This window comes from Cyrtonyx montezumae, unplaced genomic scaffold (assembly GCF_038088225.1).
Source record: "Cyrtonyx montezumae isolate F1298 unplaced genomic scaffold, pur_monq_1.0 scaffold_32, whole genome shotgun sequence".
Classification (NCBI taxonomy): domain Eukaryota; kingdom Metazoa; phylum Chordata; class Aves; order Galliformes; family Odontophoridae; genus Cyrtonyx; species Cyrtonyx montezumae.
Genome location: NW_027072037.1, coordinates 4490975 through 4508940, shown reverse-complemented (window position 1 = coordinate 4508940; position 17966 = coordinate 4490975). Strand labels below are relative to the sequence as shown.

The 17966-nt window shown below is 46.5% G+C and overlaps 1 protein-coding gene across 1 annotated transcript; it reads left to right on the top strand.

The window, feature by feature from the left end:
- The first annotated feature begins 9854 nt into the window (after nucleotides 1–9854).
- LOC136053861 (solute carrier family 22 member 13-like) lies at nucleotides 9855–16360 on the top strand. Its single transcript, XM_065744814.1, has 10 exons — nucleotides 9855–10253; nucleotides 11197–11300; nucleotides 12022–12176; nucleotides 12635–12803; nucleotides 13101–13221; nucleotides 13883–13977; nucleotides 14651–14865; nucleotides 15267–15375; nucleotides 15586–15795; nucleotides 15915–16360. Exons 1-10 carry the CDS (start codon nucleotides 9882–9884, stop codon nucleotides 15982–15984), a joined length of 1620 nt encoding a protein of 539 aa, XP_065600886.1. The 5' UTR covers nucleotides 9855–9881; the 3' UTR covers nucleotides 15985–16360.
- Nucleotides 16361–17966: the final 1606 nt, after the last annotated feature.

The following is a 17966-nucleotide window of genomic DNA, read 5'->3' as shown; positions in this document are numbered from 1 at the left end:
CTTGCAAGCTCCCTTCTTCAGACCTTGTAATAATAAACAAGTAGAGTACATACAAACTTCCAAATCCCAAATGAGTTGTCATAGTTTTCTAGGATCTTTGGACACAAGACAGGATGCTTTCACCATTCTTTATCCTAGTGAATCACTGCATTCTCACACAGTGTTATGCAGATATTTTCAAGAGCAAATTGGCCGGGAAAACTATTTGTACCAGTGGACAGGGGACAGATGATCTCACCTTGACTATACCTCTTCTAGTGGTCACAGGAGAAATTCAGCTGCAGATCCAGTTCTCCTGAAGCAGTAACCATGAAACGTGCTACATTTGAAGTACGACCTGTCCCAGATCTATTTCAGTCACATATCCCTGTAAAGATGCTTAATCTTAGGTACAAAAGCTTTGAACTCGCCACCTTCTCCATCCATTGATAACACAAGCATTTTCAGGCTGATTTTCCCTACCATAAAAAGTTTTATGCACCCAGAAAGCAAACAAGCAAACAGCAGATGATAAAGCATATGCCAGCTGCAACCTTTAGCACGGCAGTAATCAGCAGTGCACTGAAGGAGCCTTCCAGCAACACTCTATAAACGTTTTCAAAGAAGTCTTAAGATAATTTTCTTGCCCACAGTGACATTTAATGGCTGCTAATCACCTCTCTGTCTTCTACAACATCAGCAATGCTTATTCCCAGTGCTGGTAAAAATACCTCTGAAGACTAAATCTATTTGTCATGCGCCATGAGAGTGAGCACTTAACATACACCCTGGAGCCTCCCCTATAAAAGATAGAGCCCACATCCCCTATAAAAGATTACCCCACACTTGGAACTCACTCCAGGAGCACATACATTCATTTCACAAAAAAAAGAGTAGAGAGATATTTTTTGTTTGCTAAACAGCTGTTTCCTTCCTTGGGGACGATTAAAGGAAAGCATTTTTCTTAAACAGCAGAATCACATCAGTAGTTTCTCTATTCTCTGCAGAAATAAAAACTTTGTGTTGTCTGAGAGGTTATCACTTTCAAAGATAATGTCTGCAAGAGTACCAAGAGGTAACCATGATCTACACCACAAAATACATCAAAGCAGGTGAATACAAAGTCAATCCAATGACAGATTTCATATGGCCAGGATTGGCATTTTGCTCCATTATCACAAATGATTGCTGTGTTCATGCAACTGCTCATCACCTTTCATTATTCTTTGCCAAACAGCCTGCTCATTTCCTCTAGTTAGCCAACATCCATGCCAAAGATGCCCAGCTTCAAAAAAAACAACAACCAAAAAAAGGTAATTAAACTATTTGTAAGAACACACCAGGTGGCTGCTGCAAATAAAAGGTTCCAGCTCCCTTGTCAAGTCATCTCTTGAGAGACACCATATATTTCTGATGCAGAAACATCTTTCAAGCTTCCTCTGCTCAAGTCTAAAATCTAGCCATCTGCCCATATCATGTAACAGCCCAAATTAAACTTGTATGTTCTCTGAGCCAACGATGCAGAAACTCAGGATGAGTACACGTTGAACAGAAAGCCAAAGGGATAAGAGAACACCAGTAAAACCCTATGAAATCAAACTGTGGCAAAACAGACACAAGGAAAAGGCAGAGAAAGCCTTGTATGAGGTAGTATCTCTATCTGGAGCACCGACCTAATTAGAGTTACAAATGAAATTGGATGGATTTCTGAGTGTTTGCTTCACACCACAGCAAAATTCACCCCACGGAGATACCTACATTGCTGCCAGCAGCCCCTGGCCATGCAGGCAGCCTGGAGCTATTCTTGCAGATGGGCTGATTTCCAAGCTTCTTTATTCACTTTCTCCTTCCATTAATAAAAAATAGCTGATGCTGTCAATGCTTTCCAGAGAAACACCTTGGGCTTTTCACATAGAGTTGTGTTTGAACCGTCGGATCATGACAAAAAATATGAGTACAAGTAGTGGAGTAAACCACTAGGTTTATCAAGCAGTTGAAGCTTTAGCACATGTGACCTTTTCAGGACTGTGCTGTTCATGTGAGCAGCTAGATATTGTATATTGATTTTAGGAGCTGCCCATCCAGACTTTCTAGTCAGAGCCTCTGAACTATATTTCTTAGCTCACTGGAGGCTTTTAAATGACTTAGCTGAGCATGCCATTTGCTCTTGATCAAATTAATTACTTCTCTCATGAGGGTTCCAAGGATGTCCTGTATTTTGTATCTTGACCTATCCAAGATTACAAGTGAATTAGATGAGCTAAAAGTCTGAACTCTCCCAACAAATCTCTAAAAAACATCAACACAAGCAGCAGATTCTGCAAATCAGCTTGCACACCTATTTCCAGCGGTCACGATTCTCAGTTTTTTTACTTCAATTTCTCCTTCTTCTTCAGCCCATGGTGAAAGAGGTGTGTGCCTCATGCCTCCAGCCTGTCTACTCTATGGAGCGTGTTTTCACAGACAAAGTCTGTTTACACCACTCATGCTTCTGCTGCAAAGTCTGTGGGAAGAAACTGAGGTGAGTGGTAGGCCCCCAGATCCATTTGTTTTCAAGGCAAGTCCAAGTAGTTTCCCTCAGAATGGCCCAGTGGTCATTCAAACAGAATAGGCTCAAGGTAACAAGGAAGGGCAGATGATGTCTCTGATACAGTTTGCTCTTACATTCCTAGAGTCTAAAGACTGTTAGACACCTGCAGATCAGGAATCTCTATGGTGTTATAAAGGTGAGATGAAAAACATGAAATAATTTAAATTTAGAAATGCTGATCTGGATTTCGATTATCAGAGTAAGTCTGAGTGCCTCATATGTTCATAGAGTTGAGTAGGTTGGAAAGAAACTTGGGAGCCTCCACCCAGCCCCTTGCAGGTCCAGGGAGGAATGTTGCTCAGGACCTCATCCAGGAGAGGTGTGTATTGTTCCAAGGTCAGAGATTCCATAGCCTTCCAGTAAGGGCCTCTCTTTCAAGACCTGATCAGCAGCAAAAATGTTTTTTTTCCTATATCTAATCATGATTTCCCAAGTTTACAACTTGTTCTTATTGCCTCTTATTCTCCACACCTCCAAGAACAACCCAAGACAGTCTTCTCTATAACCTCCCACAAGACAAACACAGCAATGAAGTCCTGCCTTTAACCTTCCTGTTACAACTTATCTAACTATCTATTATTCTCAGCCTCTGACTATTCTGGGCAATGCTGTCTATACCAAGAGAAAGATGAAGTTCTGGTTTGAAGCCTGGCACATACAGAGATCTCACATAACCATGGCCTATAGTTCCCAGGGGTATTGAAGGAAATACATAATTCTTCACGTGTTTTTAGGTTTTGAAAGAAAAAATCACATATCCTCAGCAAACAGACAGTGCTTTTGAAAGGCTCCATTCCTCAGACCTCCTTTTTCCCCATCAGTTTCCACTGAAAGACAGCTTTGATGTTAATCCTTCCCTCCCTAACAACCTCTAACAGCTATGCCCATGTGTGTCTTCCAGCTTGCACAATTATGCCATCCTCCACGGAGTGTTCTACTGCCAAGTTCACTACAAGCAGGTGGCTGGAGCCAAAAGCACAAAGGAGAGAGAAAGGCTGGAGCAACAACCAAGGGATGATCCAGTGCAACGAGCAGCAGTGGTGGGCAAAGGACTACAGCCCCTGGAATGGTATAGCAGGGCTGAAAATAAGACCAAAGAAAGAAAGAAACCCACATCCTTCAATGTGCCATGCAGCTTGCAGCTGGCTGAGCAAAGGCAAGAGCTGAACAGCAGGCCTGTGCTCGTAGGGAACAAGCTCAGAAAGAGCTGGCCACCTTCAGAAGTAGTCTTGTTGGCTGTAGATGGAAAAGATGAAAAGGGAGCATGTTCCTGGAAAAAGCCCACACTGAGCTGGCAGAGCTGCCAGGCTGCAGGCAATGAGGTGGACGGGATGGTGCTCATGGGTCGGGAGAGAAAAACAGCTACAGAGGCAGCTGTGAAGGAGGGAAGCTTCCTACCTGGTGCCACCTATGCTAAGAAAAGAGAGCAAGTCTACTCCAGGCCTAAGCCTAGAGAACAGAGAGATGGTGTGAAGCCACTGGCACCTGGGGATGGGGACGTAGGCAATGGTAAGAGAGGGGTCCGGGTGTCCCAGCAAGTCGCTGCATTCCAGCAGGGCAAGCTCCAGCTGAAAGGAGGGTCAGCTTCAGCCTCCTCCCCTGTGCTCCTGGAGCCTGCTAAACCTCTGCCTCGTGGTTTGCTCAGTTTCTGCCAGGCTGCATCTCGAGGCACTAAAGCCACCAACTGGATGTACCTGGGGGCCAAAGGGGGCTGTGTCCTGCCCACAACAGAACCCCCAGTGAAGAAAAATGAAGTCTGTGGGTCCTTCTCACCCAGCACACCCAGTGAAGGAGAAACAAGGTCTGCAGTGACTGATGACAAACCTGAATGGACTGTTGCCATTGCAGGAAACAAGCATCATTTTGGAGAGGGAGTGAACAACTCACTGCCTTCATGTGTGCCAGAAAAGCCTGAAACCAGAAACAATACAAATATGAAGCAAAAATATAGAGATGAGGCTGTTGACCCCCCCAAACCCAAAGCTAAACACCGAGCCCCCCACATCCCTGTTGTGCCAGGTACCCCCAGTGCAGCACCCAGCTCCCCAGAGCCAGGAGGACTGAGTACATCCCCTGAGATAGCTGAGCTGGTGAGTGAGGCATCAAAGACAAATGTTGATGAGCTCCCTAGGAAGCAGACACCAGTCATTCTGGAGGAGAACATTCAGCCATCCAGTGTAAGTCATTCACCTGGGGAAGAGAGCACAGGGGCTGAATTTGAGAAGACAGACAAAGCAAAAGAAATAAATCTATCAGGGTTTCTGGAAGAACCCAGTCCTGATCACACATCTCAGGACAACAAACCAGAAAAGAACAGCATCTCTACACTTGGTTTTCCAGAAATGACAGATGACCACAATATGCCCCATCTACAAGAAACAGAACCTCAGGCCACATATGGTCAACTGGCAACTAACCCACACAGCAGTATTTTAGTATATGATGTAAAATCACCCGACAAGGATTTTCCAGTATCAGTAGACATGCCTTTGAAAGGGACCTATGCCACCCAGCACTCACACGATGAAGTCAACAACCCCAAACCAAAGGATCCAAATGAAGATCTTAGTGGAAACATCTTTCCCATTTTTGAGCAACCAATTGAGAAATTAGACTTTTCCAAACCAAGTGTGTCCTCAGGCAAATACGGAGACCATCCAGTGGGCCAAGGAAAAATGGATCTGAAACACTCAGAGGGAAGTGATGTGGATACATTAAGACCCAGTGACCAAGGCAAAGGGACCAGAAGTAGTCAAGCCAGGACAGATGAGCTGGGTAAAGGTTTCAGGTTTGGGAAAATACCCTTCACTACATTTTTTGGTTCTGAAGACAAAAGCAGCACTCACAAGAGGGAAACAACCCAAAAGAAACCCACCAAGCCCCAGTCAGCCCTTGTCACTTTGTTTGGGCACTCCTCAGCAAAGAAACAGAATCAACAAGAAATCCCTGCAGGGTCCTCAGAACAAACAAATAATGAAGACAAGCAGGAAAAGCTCCAGGGCCTCCTCAGCTCCTCCAGCCAAGAAAAACAAAAGGCATCCGAGAATGACCAGCCACCGCAGCCAGGGAAGACAGAGGTCATCCCTGAAGATACACAGGAGAGTTCTGGAGACTGCTCAGACACCACTGAGGCCAAGGAGACCGATATCCTGTTGTCAGCTCCTGGTACAAGCTTTTCAGGTGATGATAAACATCAGAGAACTAAACTCGACTCTCACGACCAACCAGCTGTAGGCAGACAGGTTCAGCAGCCACAGGACAGGCATCCATCTCTCTTGCCAGCACAGGAAGATCAGAAAGAAGATGCAATCAGCTTTGAAGGAGGAAGAAACCCTTTCCATCCGCCCCCAGAACTTATGTCTGCAGTTGATTACAGCAAAAAAAGTCTCATTCAGGACAGAAATACACATGTTGGTCATCCACCAGGAAGTCAGAACTCACTGAGTTTGGATGTCCAGAACACAGTGATGGAGGATGGGATTTTTTCTTCATCAAGTAATTTAGGGAAGTTACATAAGGAAGCTGAGCTTCAGTTAAACAACATGGATCTTCTGGAGGACAGTAATGTTTTCTTATCTGTAGAAAGCGAAAGACAAGATTTTCCCATGACAGTGACCCCAAATTTATACTTGCAAAATCCACAGACAGGAACTCCACCTTGCTTTGATCCAAATCCCTCCAAATTGCATCAGGAAATCCTAGCAGAAACAAATGCCCCTCTGGTATCATGGGACACCTACAATCTGTTCCCTGCTGGATGGGATGAGATTGTTACTAGAGATCCAGAAAGGAATCAGAGCTGTGCACCACTGCAGCACTTTGATCCACAGTACCACGCTCCAGGAGCAGCTGAAGGTGCATTTGGATTGGGTCCTAGTGCTGAAGGCTCAACAAACAAACATCTCCCCATGCAGGAAGGCAGCGTTCCCCCATGGTACTTGTTCACCAGCCATGCTTCTGAAAGCTCTCATCAGAATCTCTTTGATCCATTGAATGATGCTTCGGATCGAACTGGCCAGGATACTCCTGCAAAAACAGAGAGGAGCAGAGAAATATCAGAAGCTGAAGAAGCTCATGAAAATCTCTCCTCTGCAGACCTAAATGTGTTCAGTGATGACCTTTTAAATCAGGAGTTCTTTATATAGTTGGGGAAAAAGAAGGAAGAAGGGCTTAGAAATCTGCCACCACTCTGGCACAAGGTGAATTCAGTTGTGCATTGGCTGATTTATTAGTGGCTTAAGGAGCTAAATTTAAGATCTCCATCTTCATCATAGCAGATCAGTGCTCAGTTCCCAGAAAAAGAACATCACAAATCTGGCTTCACTGTGAGAAACATGAAAGGAGAGAGTAACTTCTGCAGTGAGAGTAACTTCTGCAGTGAGAGCAGCACCTCGGGCTTCCTCTGAGGATGACTGCATGGCCGCTGTCTACAGCAATGAGCAATGAGCCCAGCAAGATCTTGAAACTCCTGAGAAGAGAAAGCCATTATCAGGAAGGAACTGAATCCTTGGCTGCAAGTGCAAGAAGAAAACACAATGGGCAGAGCTAAGGAGAGCGGGATGGAGATTCGGCTCCAAATTGGGTTTAGGTGTTTGCAATAGTAGTGCTTCAACATAAATCAGATATCTAAGCCCTCCCAGAGTTACAGGAGTTTTAGTACGTACTGTCAGTGTGGTTTGGAGGGGGATTCTGTTCACAATGAACAACTGCATTCAGAAGGCTTACAGCCCTCAGAACTCCACCAAGTTTATTGATTGATCTCCTCTGATTACAGTGCAACCTTAGATGTCTATTTCACATAGAGACAACTATATTTAGACATTTAGAGCCAAATAGATGCCTTATCTGCACTCTTTGATAACAATATCTCACTCCCTCATGTCATTTTCCCTTATTCAGACTGCAAAATAACTCAACATGGGAGGTTAACATTGTTATCCTCATTTTATGATGATAAGTAAAGATAAGCAAAATGACCTTGCCAAAGTCACGCAGCCTGAAGGCAGAGGAGGAGAGGGAACCCATTGTGGCATCGCTACCTCTGCCATCCCTATGTGCTTTCATCTCAACCTTCCCCTAGATGCCATTTGCTGCCATAGCATGAATGCTACAGGAGTTAGCAATTACATTAATGATAAACAAGTTCATCAGAAACCTTAGAATGCCAAAACAAGAACACGTGGATTATGAAAAGGTTCATGTACATGGTCTATTGTGGTCACAGGCATGGGTTGATGACTGGACTAGATGGTCTTAGGGGTCTTTGCAACCTTAATGATTGAATGATTCAATGACTATATGTGGTATATCATTTCACTTCTGTTAATTGTGTTTGTTTAAAAAAAAAAAAGGATAAAGATGCAAAAATATTTGTGTATGCACATATATATATATATCCCTGCCATGACAGTGATGAAATATACACTGGCTCTGTCAGATCTGTTGATGGAATAAAATTGCTTAATGACTGCATCTGCTGAAAAGCAGGATGTCATTGCTAATGCAGAGAGACATCATTGAGTCCAAGGAAAAGTGAGATATCCCTGAGAGCTGCATTAGATGCTGAAATTGGGATGGGCAAGTGCCCTGGGACAAAGTTGGAGGCAGCTGGGCTTGTTCAGCCTGGAGAAGGATCTGGGAGACCTCACTGCAACCTTCCAGTACTTGAAAGCAGCTTATAATCAGGAGGGAGACTGACTCTTTACGTGGTCTGATCGTAATAGGACAAGGGAAAGTGGTTTAAACTAAAAAAAGGGACATTCAGATGACATTTAAGGGAAAAAATTCCACTCAGAGGGTGGCACAGACTGCCTGGAGAGCTGAGGATGCCACATCCCTGGCAGTGCCCAAGGCCAGGTTGGATGGGGCCCTTGGTGCAGTAACCATCCCATGGCAGGGGGTGGGAGATAGATGATCTTTAAGATCCATTCCAAACCAAGTCATTCTATGGTGTGATTCTATGACCCATTCAGCCCCACATCTCCTTGCAAGATGAAGATGGTCACGAGAACAATCTCTTTCTATGAAAAGTGTCACCTCATGATGACAGAGTTTACAAGAGGGCAGCAAAGCTTGCCCAGGTCATCAGAAAAGCCTAGCTGGTGACATTATGAGGAGCAGCCTCAAGAAGTCATGTCTGCTTTAGCACATGAGGCTGCAGTTATGTCTGAGCCACTCACTGGGAGATTCTATAGCTGAAATCTGACCTCTTTGCCACAGGAGATGCTGATGGATGAGGGATGGAAACAAAGACCATGAGCCTTGCACGACAGGGAAAGCTCAGAGGTTTCAGCTGGTCATGCAGGATAAGTTCAGAACGCCTCCACAATGGAAGATCTCCTTGGCCAAGTCATCCCACAACATAGCAGTCACAGATTTTGGCTAAAAGGAACCTCTGGAGCAGCCAAGAGACCTTTGCCAAATCACACACTACATTTCATACACTGAGGGCAATCCAAGTTTCCAGTTTCCAGGAATAAAGACACAAACCACTCAGAGAGACTGCCCGGGAAATAGCTGAGCTGCACAGCAGAAATCAGGTCAATCTCTTTTGCAAGTGACATCAGAACTTCAGGCACAGCCATGCTTATCCCCAAATTCTGTGTGCTCTGTATGACTGTGTAACGAGTCCATAGTTTTTCTTACAGATACTCACTCAGTCAAATTTATTTCTGGATGATCTCCAAAATGCTGTAGTTTAGATTTAGTTACATGACTGACCAGGGGTTCTACCTGGAACTAATGAAAACTGACAGCTTAGGACACAGCTGTCAACATCGAGCCGACATGCTGACCAGCCATATTTCATGGTCTGAAGTACAAAGAAAGCTTTTCTGCTTCTCTTTCCTGGCATCAGGATGGGTTACCTAACCATGAAGCCATTAGTGAGAGCAGTAGATTTGGTAAACGGCACCCAGTGGGTGTCCCTGTGGGACAGGGAGGTCACACACCAACCACCTTCACAGGCAAAACAGACCTAGTGTTGGGAGAACAATATGAATTATTGCCTGTTGCAACTACAGCAGTGTGAATTAAAAGCAAACTAAAACCACTTTCCCCCTTGGCTCTGCTCACAGAGGGCACCCCACAGCCCCTCCCGCTGCCAAAACCTTGACACATAACCCAACCCAAATGGCTGGTGACAAAGTGCATCCCGGAGGACTCCTGTATATCATTTTAGTGGGGGAACACTCTGGTTGAAGTGCTTATTTTATCACATCTGATTAGGTGTTTAGTGCCCATACAGTTTAAACATTAATATTGTACTATAAGTGACAGGCTCCACAGTAGCCTGGCCATAGAGGCAGTCACCATGGTTGAGTTCAGGGATTTGTTAAGTGCTCTGGGGGAGTTTTGCCTCTATCAGAAACTGCTGGTGCTGTTGCTCTCTCTCCCACTACTTCTTAATCCTTTCCAAATGGTTGGCCAAGTGTTCATGGTTGTGGATGTGCCTCATTACTGCAACACGGACTGGATCCGCGCTGTCGGCCCCAACCTGACTGAGGAAGAGCAGCTGAACCTCACCCTGCCCCGGGACGCGGATGGTGAGTACGAGCAGTGCTCCATGTACTCCCCCGTGGACTGGGACCTGGACTCCATCGTGGCGTACGGCCTGAACACCACGGAGAAGTGCAGCAATGGCTGGGTGTACCCCACAGCACAGCAGCCGTCCCTGCTCACCGAGGTCTGTACCTCCTTGTGATGCTCTGGGGATGTGGGGGGATGGGATGGGATGGGATGGGATGGGATGGGATGGGATGGGATGGGATGGGATGGGATGGGATGGGATGGGATGGGATGGGATGGGATGGGATGGGAGCATCTCACAATGTAGGTTGGTTGAAGAAGAAGCCACAGTGCTCAACACAGGTCTTCTTTTCAGCATCCAGGTAACTGGCAATGTATTTTCCTGGAGGGATCTTTTCTGTCTCCCTGACACAGTTTTTGCTATCCTTCTGTGTGATTCTCCTTACATCCCTGTCCCCCTGAAAGACATTTACCTTCCAAGAGCTTTACTTGTCATTGAGTTTACTGGGGTCTTCAGAGACTTCAGGGCTTGGGCAAGATGATCTTCAGGCCATGAAGATGAGCAATGGCTCTGCTTACTGACATCCCCAACTTCTCCCTATCTGAACCTCTGTTCACTCTTCCTCATTTTCTCCCTTCCTTTTTCTTTGCTCCCAGCTCCAACACCTTCTCACATGAACCTTTCTCTGAGTTCTCTGCTGATCTCCAGTCTTCCTTCCTCCCTCCCTCCCTCCCTCCCCAGCCTGTCCTGCCCCTGCAGCCAGGGAAACAAGGTGCTGAGACTCCTGTCCCAAGGTCCTACTTTAAGCATAACCTCCCAGCCAGGAGGTTCCTTTGATGTTTCTAGGCTGAAAAGTCCTGCTGGTCCCACTGCTTCAAGCACCTTTGAGTTCCCAATGGATCTGTCCCATATTCAACTTGTGCAGTTCACATACACAACAGAGACTCATACATTTAGGAGTGGGATCTCTGCTCCCAGGGACTATAGCAAGAGCCCAACTGGGCACACAGTTCCTGTGTCCACCTGGGACCAGAGTGCTGCCCATCCTGAGAAACTTGGACCAGTCAAGAGCAAAAGCAGCTGTTTTTCCTTCCTCCAGTTTGACCTTGTGTGCGACAGGAAGGACCTGGGTGACATCTCCCAGTCTGTATTCATGGCGGGGCTTCTCATAGGATCTATCATCTTCGGACCACTCAGTGACAGGTGAGGAGACGCAAATACCTGCCTAGAGTTACTGCCTGGCACCCATAAACAGCTTTACTGAGACTTCAGGATGCCCATGCATTCATTAATAAATGATGGCTTAAGAAACACCCTCTCCACAGAACTCAATCCCTTGCCTGAGCAAGAGCATCTCAGTTGTCCATAGACATCTGACAGTTAATGGGAGATACAGCCTTACAGAGGTGGGGGTTGTTTAGCAACCATGAATCCAGTCCTAATTGGCATCTCAGCTACCCGAGGATTCCAGAGACCTGTATTTATTTGGGCACCTTCAACTGTTAACCAGAGCACTTGTGCTTCCTTTCTGTGGCTCTGCTCTGCTTACGGTAACCCTTGCCAAAATCCTCAGGTCCTGGGAGCCTAGGGCCACACAGGGATCATGAAAGGCACAGTCTGGGTACAGAACGTTTCAGAGCTGAACCAGTACTACAGCATGTTTCAGTTTCAGTCTGATCCTCCTTGCACTCATCAAACATGATGTGGAGGCTTTCCAGGGGCGTGGTACTTTGGAAGCAACTTTAACCTTTGCTGGCACCACATCTGTCGAGAAGTGGAGAGGCTCCTTTTCCAGTCTGCTCCTTCCTGGGTCAAGGAGCTTTGTTCACACGGTTCCCAAATCACTCTGTATTCGTCTGGGTATTCCCTCCATACCTGTGGGGTCTCCTCAGATACCAATTATACCTTCCCTCTTCTTCCACAGGATCGGCCGCCGGCCAGTCCTTCTGATCAGCATGCTCGGCCAGAGTCTGTTCGGTTTAGCAATTGCCTTTCTGCCCAATTTCACTGTATACATGATCTTCAGATGTATCATGGCAACTGCTGTGTCAGGAATTCTGATTACTACCTTGCCCTTAGGTGAGTAGGCTGCCCTTGGTGTGAGGTTGATTGATGAGGCCCCTCAAAGTCGCAATAAAAAAAGGGACATAAAAGACAGCCCTGGACATTTTAAAGGCCTCTCTCTCAAAGGAAGGCTCTGTGATGGACCAGGTCCTCCTCTCCCAGAAACATGACCTAGATGAGCCATTCTCCAGAATGAGGTCTAAAGAAAGAGGTGTGGAAGCTATGGGGGGGGTCCATTAAATGGACTGCACAGCCAACACAGACGATGCTGTGAGTCCTTGACAGCAATATGCAGAGCCACCCACAGTGTCACCATTGTGTGAGGCCATTTCAAACATGTCATTGACAATGTCCTGGAGTTACTACTGCTGTTCTCCAGACTCCTGTAGAGCTCTTCCCCAGGGGAGATACACTGCTTAAATAAATGGAAATCATTCACAGTGATGACACTGAATCTTCATTGTTCTTTCCAGCTACGGAATGGGTTGATGTCTCCCATCGACCGAAGGCAGTGCTTATAACTCACTGCTTTTTAGCCCTTGGACAACTGGTCTTGGCTGGCTTGAGTTACGGTATCCGTAACTGGAGGTTGCTGCAAATTGCAGGAACTGCTCCTATGTTTGCCCTTTTCTTCTACTTCTGGTAAGTGTCAGGTGGGCAGTGAGCTCCTTGCAAACATGACAGATGCTGGGGGGGCTTCTACAGAGCTCGGCACATCTCCTTGAGATGTGCACCACTGAGAGCAGCAGCTGCTTTCATTCAGGTCCTCAACTGTGACCTCTGTCAAGGACCTCAGTGGCCTGGGAAACCTGAGCTGAAGCTGTGTTTGGATCCCTCCATCACACCTCCCACCCATTGCTGGACCTGGTGGCAGGGGGACGACCTGTGAGGAAGCTCAGCAGGTCTCAGTGGAGTTTTGTGCTCTCATCTCCTTGGCAGGGTGCTACCAGAGTCAGCTCGCTGGCTGGTGACAAAAGGCAAAATAGAAGAAGCTAAGAAGTACCTGAAGAAGGCAGCATCCATCAACAAACGCACCATTCCTCCAGAACTGCTCGACCAGGTAGCAGCAGTGCCATGCCTTGTAGACCCCAGAGACCTGCCTCTGTGCTTGCAGCCCAGGGGCAGCACGATTAAGCCAGTAAATAAAGACCTGGGAAGAAGCTGGGGTTTCCAGTTCAGAAAAGATCTGTTGAAGATTTGGTGTCACTGGGTAAAGAGCTTTCCATGTACGTGGGGAACCATTTAATGGTGGGTGATGGTTAATTATAGCTTAAGCTGACATTAAACAAGGTCAGGGAGGAGGCACAGCTTCTGCGGAGGCTCAGTCTGCAGCATTTCTGGAGTACTCTGTGGGAGAAAGAAAGCTTCCTTTCAAAATCAAAATCCTCCCCTTACTTTTCTGCAGTGAGGACTGTTGAGGTTGAGCATGAGATCCCTGCTCTGATTTTCCAGGCCTAAATATCTAAAGAGGTGGTTACCCACCATCCCAACCCCAGCACCACACACCAGTAAAATGTTCATCCCAAGGAATCCCTCTGATTCTAGCCTGCTGCTCAGGACACCCAGTCCCCAGGCACAAGAGCCCAGCCCTACTGGGCTGCCATCCCTCCCAGTACAGCTTTGGTCATAAACGTGCCCTGCTGGGGTTGTCCTGTGTCTTCTGCTGGGAAAAGTGAGTTTCCTTTGTCTGCTCTGACTCTCTGTCTTTCTGAATGTTGAAGCTGAAATGTGAGGCCCAGACCAAGTCTGGAAGTATTCTGGATCTCCTTCGGAAGAAGCACCTCCTGAAGGTGACTTTAATCATGTCGTGTGCCTGGTAAGTCATGCCTTGGTTCCTCATTTCCTGACTTCTATGTGAAGAGAAGAAGGACTACAGGGTTACTCACAATCATAAATTCATCAATGATTTTGGGGGTCACAGGACCATAGAATCATTAAGGTTGGAAAGATCATCAAGTCCAACCATCAACCCATGCCTGTGAGCAGCTGTGAATCATCATGGAATCACAGAATCATAGCGTGGCTTGATTTGAAAGGGACCTCAAGGATCACCAGGTTCTAACCACCGCCACAGGCACGGTTGCCAGATGTTAGGTTAAGTACTAGATCAGATTGCCCAGATCCCCATCATGCTTATATATTTGCTCTCCTTTCTCTGCAGGTTGGACACACCTTGTCTGGTCATGGGGAGATGTTTATTCTAGATACTGTGGGGGCTGTGGGAAGAGGTGGAGTAATTCCAGTTTTGTGTCCCTGCAGAAATTCTGGTTACAGCCTGCATATTGCTGAGTATATTGGTGTCCATAGTGCTTTATTACATTGAACTGCATCCTACAAAATTGCCACATGTGTTGACCAGAATTAAAACACAGATTCCTGGAAATTCAAATCAATAGGTTGCATGTCTTCTAACTAGCCTACAATTTTTAAGAAAAAAAAACAACCATGGAAACTCATCTGATTATTTACTCTATTCCACTGAATTTCAGGTTTGTGGGTAGTCTAGTCTACTACGGTTTGAGCCTTAACGTGACAGGCTTTGGTCTTGACATCTATCTGACACAAGTTGCTTTTGGAGTAGTGGAGTTACCAGGACGCTTATCCTGCATTTACCTGCTAAAATGGCTTGGGAGGAAAAAAACCCAAGCTGTTCTCCTGCTGCTGGCTGGCCTGATGTGTCTCATCATTGTTGGCATCCCTGAAGGTAAAAATCTCTTCCCAACTCAAGGAAGAGCCGCAGCTCTTTTTATCATCTTTCAGAACCTGCCTCCCCTTATCTAACTACACTTTCCCTGCACAATGAACCTTTGCCCCTGCTGTTAAGCTGGTGATGCAACTAAAGTAGCTTTGCAAGATGCTTTCAAGCTACTGAATCATAGTTTCATAAAGGTTGGAAAGACCACTAAGATCATCTGATCCAATCATCAACCCATGCCTGTGACTGTTTTACACCACATGCCACATCTCCATGTTTCTTCAAACCTCCCTGGGCAGCCTGTTCAACACATTACCACTCTTTCCAAGAAGCCCAACTGCAGAGACCCAAGGTCCTGCTTGAACCTTCTCTGTGGGCATGACAGAAGTGTTCTCTTCTCTTCCCTTCAGACCAGGCTGTGGCAATCACCGTCCTGGCTGTCGTTGGCAAATTCGCCTCATGTGCCTCCTTCTCCACCTCCTATGTCTATGCTGCAGAGCTCTTCCCCACCATTGTCAGGTGAGGTTCCCCCATACATTATGGCTTTGCATGGTGGTGGGAGGACAGAGGGATGTGCACTCCACGCTGGGTGTGGGTGGTGAAGGGGCAGGAAGTAGACACCAAGACATAGTCACCATGACTGCCCCGTGCATCCCCTCATGGAGTAGCACCGGTCTTCTGCAGGGCTGAGCCCAGCCTACATCTTCTGCTTCCCCCTCGCTCCCACAGGCAGAGTGGTGTGGGGCTGTGCTCGATGGCAGCGCGGGTGGCAGGGATCATCGCCCCGCTCATCCTTCTCCTGGAGCAGTACCACCATGCCATCCCCATGGCCACCTATGGCAGTGTCACTATGCTGGGGGGGCTGCTGTGCTTCCTGCTCCCTGAGACAAGCGGGGTTGAGCTGCCAGATGACACGGTAACAAATAAACCTCAAAAGAGGTGAGTGCTTGGAGCCCTACATTTAAAACAAAAAATCCAAATGTGACAATTTAAGGACAAACAATTGGAAGCCAGAGTGGTTACAATATGATTTCTTCCTCTCTCCTTCATGTCTCCAGAAGCACATTGCAGACCTTGCCCAAGACAGACAGTGAAGAGAAAGGAATAAACTCAGAGAAAAATATCTAAAGATGTTCAGAAAGCAAGGGATGAACAGAAAAACAGATACTGAAGGTCTACTCTAACCGAATCTGCTCTGAAGAGCAACGAGGCATTGATATCTGGAAACCGGTCTTGCAGATGATCAACAAACTCACTACTCATGCTCAGAGGGAGAGGAGATCCGTGTCACTGCGTCTGGAAAAGACGCACTTGGGACTGTTGCTGAGGCCCAGCCCGCTGTGCCTGGCTGTGCGAGTCCTCCCCGCCGTGTTTCCCAGTCCCTTGCAAACCGGTACCCGTGGAACCATCCCTGTGGTGACTTACAGCAATAAAGAACTGCCGGCAGAGCGGTGCCACCGGGCGGGCGAGCGCCGGGCTGTGTCCCTCCTGCACTAAGCGCTTGGCTCGTCGGCCTTGGCGGCGGTCTGAGGCTCCGTGTCTGATCAGGATGTCACCGAAACCCTGTCACACCTATTTAGGTTTTCTTTCTACGTGCTGTTGAATTGGAATTTCTACACGAGTGGTATAAATTATACTTGGAGTGTGATGAGAGACGCTTGTCATGCAATATGTGAAGAATAAATGGTGTTGGTTTCTTTTTTTACCGATTCACAGTTGGCCTTTGTAACCGCTGTTGGCTCTGGAGTGTTTCATACACAGACATTGTAAGCTCACAAGATCTCTCCAAATTGGACATTAACTGATCTGTCTTAGCACACCCTTCAGCCACTCACAAGGTCTGTGACATTTGCTCATCATTAAATTCAGCACCTTCTCACAGTTGGCCCTCCTGCCATGGTTTCATAAACCCTTCCACCAAGGCTTTGCAGCTGCTGCTCCATTTTGGCCCTAGCTCTCATTCAACCTTCTCACTCCCTCCACTTGACTATGGAGTCATCCTGTTTCCCCTGGTCATTCCTTCAGGTCACCTCAGGCATTTTTTACCCTTTGCCCGTGACCTCACCATGATGTGAGACCATAACATCCCACTATCTTCATGCAAAAGTCTGCTGCGTTACAGAAGTTCTTCTAACTTGAGTTTGCTCTATCAGCTCTATTTGTTACTGTGCAGGACAATGTGTAGACCAGCTAGCAACAATATTAAACACAGCAACTCCATTGGACAGCCTCCAATTCCTGATGAGCAGTGCAAAGCACCATCAGTCAAACTATTCAGGTGCTCTTCAGCAAAAAAGGAAACATCCAGTGGGCTTCACACTAACAAGGTGCAGTTTTCTGGGGAAAAGGAGCCAAATGGATGTGCAGCTTATGAGAAGCATGAATGAGATGGACGCAGAAGTACATCAAGTGTGCCTGGACAGCTTTATTTATGAAGTGAACTGAAACAGACTGTCTCAGAGAAGACTTCATGAAAGATGAAGCCATGATTCACTTCTTAACTGTGTGCTTTACTCCAAGCTCCTCTCTCAACTTTCACTTTCATACCCTTATTTTCCGTAACAGCCTGACACAGGCAGCCACCAGCCTTTGCAAAGGCAAGAGTGCTCTCAAACAAAGGTGGATCACTTCCATAATCAGGCATCAAATCCCCTGACCAGCAGTGCAGCAGAGAGATAACACCAGAGCCAGTCCCTCCTGATGGGACACTGTTGCACGTCACTGATTTTATCTAGAATGTTGTCTTCAGCAAACCACGCATCTGTAAGATACTTTGGTCCAAGGAAAACACGTAGGTATGACAAGAGGAAGAAATAATGCCTCATCTAAAGATTTCTCAGCATTACCAGAAACAAATAAGCCTTTCAGCTGTACACAGTCAAAGCTGTAGCACCTCCACTGTATAACTTTCGGGCTTCATATGTGCCAAGCCAGTGGTAAAAGGAAGTTGTCTTGTGGGACTAGAAATAAAAGGAGTGGAAGAACAGGAAAGGAACATACTTTTTCTTCCTAATATAATGCAAAAGTGCTTATAAACCATTTAAATATAGATGTTTATAGAGAGAAGAAGAAAGGAAGAGAAGAGAAGAGAAGAGAAGAGAAGAGAAGAG